The following is a 9,595-nucleotide window of genomic DNA, read 5'->3' as shown; positions in this document are numbered from 1 at the left end:
GACCGCGGATTCGTTATCGGACCTGGGGTCACTGTGACTAACTTCGCGAGCGCACAACCACCGTGATAAGCCACCAAGATTGTAACACCTTCATCACAGCAATAAACTTCACCTGTGTCGTACCGCATCAATGGCAAACCCTCGTGAAGATTCATTAGACGCCCACGACCCTAATCCCAGCGCTTCTCCGACATATATAAATATAAATATATATATATATATATATATATATATATATATATAGAGAGAGAGAGAGAGAGATCGATGTACTTAAAATACAATAACGGAAAAAAATTTTAGGGAAAGATAGTCAAACTACATTAGCCTTAGTACATTAAGAATACGGAATATCGGAGAATGTTAGAAAACATCAACAGTATTGCATACACGAAATGTTTTTCACAAGTGCTAACATCGTAAAATAATACATTGAGCAACAGGGTTTATTATAAAAATTGAAATAAGTTAAGAAATTCGTATTCGCATACTTATGCAAGGAAACTATCAGGTTATTTCGAAGACTTACTGAACGCTATGCGGGGTAGGCCTTGTTGAAATCTTTACAAGTCGAGCCAGATCTCCCCTGAAAACACCGCACCGATAAAACCTATCTTTCTCGCGAATTGATTATTTTTCTAGAAACAGGGATGATTTGTAATTCTGTTTGCTTTTTGATCGTGTCGCGAAGACAAATAGCATACTAATAGTTTAGAAAATAAGATAAAGACAGCGATTTCGATGTGTTTCAAGTTTAAACATACATCGAAGATAGGCGGAGCGAATTAACTCCATAACCTATAGTATCGTATGAAAGACGTGGTGCGTTGATGTTATTGATTTATTATTTACTTCACGATAATAAATCTTTTTTGTGCAATGCTCAATTGGTTGTAATTATTTATCAAATATCTTGAAAAATAAAATTAGTTGTACCCAAGGCATGCATTTATATATCAAAGACATATACGATTTGCACAACTTTGGACGCTCAGCCAAACCGTGAAATGGCTCGACGTTTCATCGACCTTTGTTTGTGGCACGCGCTATTGGAACTTAAATCGCAAGGCAGCGGGCTAATTTCTTAAACGTGTATTACTGATTTTATTTTACTTGTACGCTCTTTAATAGAAGCTACTAAGAGAAGAGCTCTTCGATTCCATTATATTTCTTTTATTTTTATTATCTATTATTTTTATTACATAAACATAATGTATGCTTATGACAGTAGTGTGATACTCAGTGAGGATTTCAAATGATTTAACACGAGGAAACTAACGCAAAGAATATCCAGAAAATTCACTTTTCTATAAATCTTTTATACATAATATTGCACACATATTGCTATATATGTATAGGATGCATGTAAAAGTTATGTGCAACGACCACCCTAGCGGGATTCTATATGGTTGTATTGATGGCACATTTGAAAACAAAAGTACGTGCAATGTTGTCCTTGGCCTTGAATTTCAAGGCCGAACTCCTTTTCCCTTGCATGTTGTCTCGTCTCATAAATTCTTCGATAAAAGCACGCATGTAACGTTACAGTTAAATCTGTTTCGTGCTTCATATCATTTTAGATATATCATAGAACAACAGTAGTTTGCGTTATTTCAGTAATATATTATTTCTATTAAAATATCTCCGGAACTAATGGTTTTCAACATGAGCAACTTAATACTTCTCTATACGGAATAACGAAATGCATCAATCAGTACATTAAAAAATGTAATTCCATTTAAAGGAACATAGTTGACTTTCATATATCCTTTACGTGGACATACGTGGACCACCTGCAATAACATAAAATCGTCTTTTCTTCGCGTCGTTCATCTTTTGTTTCGGAAACGTTCTTCATAATACGTAATTCGAAATTAAGAAGTTAGATGCTTCGTTCTATTTAAGATAAGCTATGCCAGTTAAGGTGCTAAAGAATAATTTCCCGTTTCTTCATCAATATCACGTTGTTTATTTCCTATCCGACTGCAAAATGTAAATAATATACCGTATGTAATATAACCGTATAATATGTAATATACCGTAAATAACGTCAATTTAAGAACCAATGGAGCTCTAAAATCACTTTCTCAGGAGAGCGATCGAGTTATGACTTTGGTCCTTATGAGAATACGATGCAAGCAAAAAAAAAAAAAAACTAGACCTTGAAATTCAAGGTGAACGATAATTTTGCACATACTATTTTTTCACAAATGCCCACCAATCCAGAAGTGTAGAAGCCAGCTGTAGTGGTTTTAATATATGAATGATTTTTATACATCTCATACATTTTTTCACCTTTTATAGTTTTGGCTTCTCTAGTTTCGACGAAATCCAACCATCATTATCATCGTAACAAATATATTTTTTACATTTATTTAATTATTCGTAACGAAACGATTAAACAAAAAATTAATCGAAGAATTTATGAACCACCGTTATAGAAGTTTAAAAATAGCAACATAGAGACGAAAATAAAGATAAGATTAATAGAGAATAAGGAGCGCAACAAAGGCAACATAGAGAGAAGAGCATGTATATTATCGTTCTTCAAAAAATATTAAATCTGTCGTTTACCTATATGGGATATCGGTGAGGTTCGACTGACTGTGAGAATGTGGCACTCTAGGCATCGAAGTTGTATCTCGAACACCACAGACGGCTAGCTCGTGAGCTGATCCAGATAGACTCCGATCGCTTCCCCTTCGTTTACTACCGCTTGCTGCACTACCTGCAGCATGGTGCTGCAAAGTGCTGGTCGTTGGAGTCGGAGTCGAAGTCGAAATCGAAGTCGAAGTCGAAGAAATTTTCTTCTTTGTTTGTCCACCAAAGCTAAAAAACCTATGGAATACCATTGAATAAACAGAATTGTAATATATCGATACCACACAACCATATATACAATACTATTAATAGCAGTCAGTAGTAATTGAAAGATATCGTAGATGACGAACTTCGATCAACACTTAAGTAGAGGTCAAGAAGAAAAAATAGGAAATATATAGAGAATAGAATTGCTACAAAAATCGTACCACTTTTTTTGCAAAGGTTGCACACCGGCAGCTAAGGTATTTCGATATTGATCCGAACGAATAAATCTAGGATAGCAATCCTTTTTCAGAAGTAGCGTATACACATGTTCAGCGGCGGAATCAAATATAAATCGATTTGGATTTCTCATTTCTTGATGTACTTTTTCCATTGTCTTTCCATCTATGTTTATTTCGCAAGGTGCTCCGGGTGCGAGGAACTCTCTAGAATATATTCCATCCATCATTTTCTTGCTATATGTATATCATTATACCATATATTTATATATTTATTGTACATACGAGTATGCCATTCAATGAAATTTTCGCTTTTCGCGAATCAATTAATATTTGATAATATATAATATAATATGTGATACATACTTGAAGATTTCGTTGACTTTGTCGGGTATTTGTGCTTGAAAACTATGTCTCAAATCTTTAACTGCTAACCAAAATCGTATATTCTCATGACTATATTCTTTCCTCAAATAATTTGTGAACTCTTGCAAACCTACGATAGAACGTGTAAAATCAAAACGCAATTTTCAAACGTTGATTATTCGATTACTTATGATTAATATTCTTCAGCCTTTCCTACCATTGCTGACTAACATTCTTACTTATGTTTGTTGCTATTGTCATACATTTTGTATATCGAGTTCTATATACGTGAAAAAATTAAAAGCTATAAAAAAATTTCAAGATAGTCGTTGATAATTGACATAAGCTATTTTTGTTATTACGTACAAACGCATCTGCAATATACATATATCGTAGATATGAATACGTATCTATTCAACGAAAAAATTCCAAATATTCACCAGTTGGGTCAGACATTAACTCTTCCATCGATAATGCCCAGCGCTTGACGCGTTTTTCCGTAGGAAGATCCACCCTGCGCATAACAAATTACACAAATAGGAAGAGTATCTAAATCGTGTTTTGCGACGCAACAAGCATCTTCGCTGCGATGATCGCACGCTTTACCGTGAAGCGTACATATACGTGTGTATATTTGTATGAGAAATTTTAATTATGTTTAGAATACCAACACAGGACTGTTTAGCTGCCAAAATGTTTGATCGTCGGTGATCCATGGGTTTGAAGGTTGTGGCTGTATAAACATCGGATCGTATTCCACGTATGTTTCAAAGTATGATTTTAAATTTTCGATCGCAGCCGAAACCTTTATCCTTGTACGCGTTAAACTGTTCTTCAAAAGGGCCACCTAGTATTAAAAGAAAAGAAAAGAAAAGAATATATGCGTACCGTTACTAAAATATACGTGTAACATATTTGCAGTATTATAATTGATTACTAGATGTTAAAATTAGGTGAGACAAAGTGTAATATCTCATCCACCTAGATTCATTGAAAATCACCCCTTGTTTCTCTCTCTATATACACAGTATAATCATAATCATATTCTAGAGTCCAAACAAATACGTATAGTCGAATAGCGAACATGGTAAATATCGATAAAATTCCTCGACCAGCAACTTTCACCGATGGTATTGTGACGTCAATCCACATTAGAGGGCAGATATGTGCGTACCCTCAATTACTTCGATGACCCGCTGTTACGTCAGGGGACACTCCACCTAGACCACAGGCCACACACCGCGGGCAAGATGGCAACCAGATGTCCGTACATCCTTACTGCATACCCTCGATAGTCTTAAGGACCTATCATAAATCTCGGGCATTTTCTAACTAAAGTTCTTCAGACCATACCGACATCCCTTCACTGACTCGTTTCTAAAGCTTATTGTTTACTACGGGAAGACACGGGAAAGTTAGTTTTCTCACGTATGATACTTCACACTAGCAGCTATCTATCGAGGGCGGCTAAGACCCTTCCTAGTCCACCAAGCTTCTTTTATCCAATCAGAAACAACGTCTACTGCCCTTACTTTCCTAACCAAAATTGTCATCAACAAATCCGATGGTCCGGTGTCCTTAGACACACCCACCCCTAACTTTTCTCAGACACAGTATCATCAGTAAAAACTTCACTTATTCTTCATCGTTAGAATAGTCAACATCAGTCACAATTATCGTAAACCTGTGCTGTGTTAGTGAATAAAGTTGTGTTACGGCTCAACCTTCTCTTTTTTTTTTATCATTTAACCCTCAAGTTTACGTGACAGTATCGACGCGCGACGTGACGAATCGTCTACGGGGCCACAGTTGCGATCCGAGTGCATTATCACGCGTGTTTTTTCGTGCGTCGGACAGAGTTGCGCTAGCTTGTTTCCGTTCTATTCACTTCTGAGGACTAATGTTCGTTATTTACTAAAATTACTTAATACAAATTTGTAAAAAGTTGACAGCCGGTTCCGGCCGGAGGCAAATTCTTTATACGTCTAAACCAATACCGATACTTCGTTTCAAAAGGAATGGTATCGCTGACAAGCGACACTACCAAATGCCACTCGCCGATTCTTCTAAAACCGCGCACATACGTATGTAATACATCAAAAAATGTTAAACACGAGCCTTTTTTTATGTCGGCTCATAAAGCTTTCGAAGGTTAGAAAAAGCCTACAGGACGTCGACATACGCAATTTTCTCTGTTTATATTATCTTTGATTTTAACTTATCGTTTCACAATCTTGGCGATAAACCCATAAACCCAAACCTCGCAAATCCGAAACTCACAAACCTAAAGTCGATAATCCCAAAATCCATAAACTCATAACTCCAACTTCATAAGCACACAAACCCAAAGTCTAACATTCTTGCTTTCTTATTTTTATGTACTTTTTTAGGGTAGCGAGGAGCAAATTGGGGTAAAAAAGTATTTTATATAAATAGAATTAGTGCACCAAGCACATCTGATATTGACAACATCGTTACAAAACTTATTTTGCGTACCACAATTTTTCAAGCAACATTCTATACGCAATATTCTTACATTTATCTGGTTTTTCTGTAATATATTCGCTCTTTCATCAGGCGTACTTAGAGACACGTACACAGATCCTGGCGATGCTAATTTGATATGAATCGATGATTGAATTTTTAAAACATTATTTTTCACTTGTAAGTCGCAGCATCATAGTTGTGCAGAAGGATGAAATCTGAAAGTTTTTTTAAAAAATTGTTCTATGGTCTGAATATAAACACAAAGTGACAGCTTGATAGATACTTTTCTCTACGATGGGTCCAAACTTGTCACCTGTCTCTTGCAATATTATCAGCAAAGGAAATTTCAAGATCCCAATTACTGTTACGATACTTCGTATAACTGTGAGTTTAACACTTCAGAGATCGGGCTAGATATTCGACGGTTACGGGATAAGTTGGATTGAAAAGTAGGGCGAATAGGAAAAAATTGCTTAAAAACGATGTTGACATCTCGGAGCCGTTTTCAAACCATCAAACAGTTTATAAGCCGAAATAACAAAACACGTGTCTAATGCTTTTTGATGTACTGCAAGCGTGCGCAGTTTTAGGAAAATTGGAGAGTGGCACTTTGATAGTATAACTTGCGAGATGAATAAAACTGGGACAACTTAGAGCGGTGCTGCTCACATAGATTTATCGTTATCCACAATGCCCAATTCAAACCTGGCCAAGTTCGCAGTGGTAAATAATATCGATTTTGCTCGTACTATGCGTATCGAACCATGTTCGGTATTCGACTATCTCTCTGGACTTTGTCCGAACAAAACCGACAGCGTGCGTCCTGCAGACTACGCTCGTAACACATACACAAGTTCTATTATATACGTATAAATGAAATACGAAATATTTTTAATAGACCTTAAGGCTAGTACATACGGACGTTTTATACGTGCGCCACGTGTCGCACGTCGTGTTTTCTCCACCGAAGTAGGAACTGTGCGTTGTAATGCAACTGATCACGCGGGTGCGAAACACGCTTTGACACGGTCGCAAAATGCCACCTTGTCACGGTAAAACGAAACATGCTGACCAGCCGGTACAATTTTTAATACCGGGGTCTAACAAGCAGCGTGTAAAACGCCCGTGTAACCGTAATCTAAGAACGCTGCGCTGATTAACGTCGGTCAATATGAATTAACGTATATAGTAATCGTTTATATTGTATTACCAGAAATTCGAAAACACATGGCACAGGAGACAAACACAACGCACAAGAAGGTGATTAAAACTGTGTAGCTGTTTAATTACATATATCTAAAATAAGATAACGGGATTAAAAGAAAGTATTTACCTCGCGTTGCAGATCGGTTAAAGTGCGTTTACGTGATGGAGGACGTGAAAGTCCAGGACGAAAACGTGTAGGTACGGGTGCTACTTCAAGACTACTTAGACAACCGGGTGGTGGCCTGTAAACTCTCCAAAATGCTCGTTCTTGAGAATCGCTTACTATCTTGTCCCCCTTTTTTCGCTCCTTTGCTAAGCGGACCTGAATACACAATGTCACATCTCAACGAGTTACACGCCCAAACGTATAATGTTTTGATTACGACGTACAAGGAAAATATAAGTAACGAAATACAGAAATATATAAATATAGAAAAGTGCTAGAACGTATTTTCCTAAAGATTAATCCAACTAACAAAATCGAATTTTTCCTGCTTTGCGATGAACCTAAGATTACCGTGTTCCAATATGAGTATAATTTGTCTAATATTAACGCTGTACAATATCAAATTGTTAAATTGTTTGTTAAATTTCAGTTAAATCAGCGAGAGAAGATGAATTACGACGACGATAATTATTCACCTGTTCTTCGGCTTGTAGTTGTATAATATCCCATTTGTTTTGCAAATTCCTACGTAGGCTGTTCAAAGCTTCCTAAGAAGATGTGATAAGTTAGATATTTGCCAAAGCTGTAGAATATATGTAATATATGTAATACACATTACACATCAACTATTTACAGAATAAAATCATGAAAATTTACATACAATTTCATAATCTTCAAGAGCATGTCGCTGTTTGTTTCTTAGAGTTCTTTTAGCCAGATAAATAGCATATTCCACATTATCGGGGATTCTATGTTGCCATGGCCAATAACATGGTGTCTATTTATTAAATAAAAAAGATATATTAATGATTTGGAAAATGAATATACACGAAAGCTATACTATTTTTCTGCGTAACTTATTACTATTGCTACGTATTCTCAAGAATATTACTTAAACGTCTACTTGAATTTAATATAACGTGGATACTCGGTGACAATTTCATTAATGCTAATCACACGATTGAAAAGAAAAGCCGAAAAATGCAAAGTAGTGTCTAAGATTTTGATGCAACTGTAAAAAAGAAGCTACTTCCTCTCCGATTACGATGATTTTTGAATGTGTTGTAAAGCTCAATATTTTGGGCAACTTTTTCCTGTACAGGTAACTGTCCCTCGGCCATAATTTCCAAGATATTCGCAAAATGCTATCTATACCACTGCAGTGAATTTTTTCTATAATAATTGAACGTCCGCGGCAGCGTATGCGTCTATATTAGTTGTCAGCGGCCGGATAGAATGATTTGGTCGAAACTTAAAATTTGTCCACTATTATACAAACGAGGATGGGTGAAGCTTGAGTAAAGCTGTGTGCGCAACAACATATGCGAGGCTATAAAAAATGTGTTATAATTCAATTAAAAACGAATATCGTCAATGTATCGGGTTTAGCTTCATTTCTCAATTTTCATTCTTTTATTACGTAAAATAATATCAATTATTGATTCGCCTATTACATATTTTTGCAATTACGAGGCTTCCAAATTTAAAATACTAATCTAAACCTAAACTCGATATATCGATGGAATTCATTATTGATTCAGTTATTGCAGATATTTCTTACAGCCTCGTACGTGCAATTGTGTAGTAGGGAGCTTTAAGTTCGCGAAACCTATACTATACATATGTATATATCATTGTATTTTTATACAGAATAAATAAAGAGAAGCGACCGGCGACCACTACTAACGCGCATAACTGTTACAGAAGCGCAATTGTAAGCAGAATTCAATTTTGCAGTGGTATCGATACGAAGTGCGAGTACCTGAAAAACTATAGCCGACCAAACAGTTACATATAGAGGAAAATTTGTTCGAAATGTTGACTTCTACGACATATCCAAAAACCATAGCAATCAGAGAGCTAGTAACTTTTCTACTGTTTCACGAAACATTATTGCATGTCATTCTGAATTAAAAGCCATGTATGCATTAGTAATTTATATTTATCGAATTTATCGAAAATATTACTACACACAGTGACTTTCAAAAATATTTCAAAAATATAAACACTTCGGTATGACTATACTTTACTAATTTATGGCTCGATGTGTCGATTGTTTATAGAGCAATGGTCATTTTTTAAATAATAGGTCGTATATATCAATATTAGTAAAAACATATAATTTATTTGAAAAATTAACGTATGTTACATAATAAAAATTATTACAAGAAATAATACTGCATTTTTGCCTCGCAAAATATACAAACACGTTTTGTATTTCTCCGTTTATCTCCTTCTGGTAGCTGAATATTCCAAGAAAATAGAACCGTTAATACCGTTTACAAACAGAATTTGGAAATGCATTATACATCCATACCTTCTCACTACT

At 35.6% G+C, this 9,595-nt stretch overlaps 1 protein-coding gene across 10 annotated transcripts in view; it reads right to left on the bottom strand.

Moving 5' to 3' along the window:
- Positions 1-9,595, bottom strand: part of LOC122570700 (regulator of G-protein signaling 9) — a 50,020-nt gene that overhangs the window by 11,923 nt on the left and 28,502 nt on the right. For all 10 annotated transcript variants that reach the window (XR_006317893.1, XM_043733419.1, XM_043733421.1 and 7 more), the window contains 8 exons: positions 7,928-8,044; positions 7,743-7,814; positions 7,228-7,422; positions 4,079-4,254; positions 3,848-3,921; positions 3,408-3,537; positions 3,027-3,248; positions 2,572-2,835 (listed from right to left, as the gene is read on the bottom strand). Coding sequence is in view for 9 of the 10 variants with exons in the window: in XM_043733419.1 (XP_043589354.1) it covers positions 2,572-2,835; positions 3,027-3,248; positions 3,408-3,537; positions 3,848-3,921; positions 4,079-4,254; positions 7,228-7,422; positions 7,743-7,814; positions 7,928-8,044 (1,250 nt within the window). In the remaining variant the exon portion in view is untranslated. The remainder of the gene's footprint in view (positions 1-2,571; positions 2,836-3,026; positions 3,249-3,407; positions 3,538-3,847; positions 3,922-4,078; positions 4,255-7,227; positions 7,423-7,742; positions 7,815-7,927; positions 8,045-9,595) is intronic.

The sequence above is a fragment of the Bombus pyrosoma genome, linkage group LG9 (genome assembly GCF_014825855.1).
Source record: "Bombus pyrosoma isolate SC7728 linkage group LG9, ASM1482585v1, whole genome shotgun sequence".
NCBI lineage: Eukaryota > Metazoa > Arthropoda > Insecta > Hymenoptera > Apidae > Bombus > Bombus pyrosoma.
The sequence above is the reverse complement of the archived record's forward strand: the minus strand, read 5'-3'. Positions and strand labels throughout refer to the sequence as shown.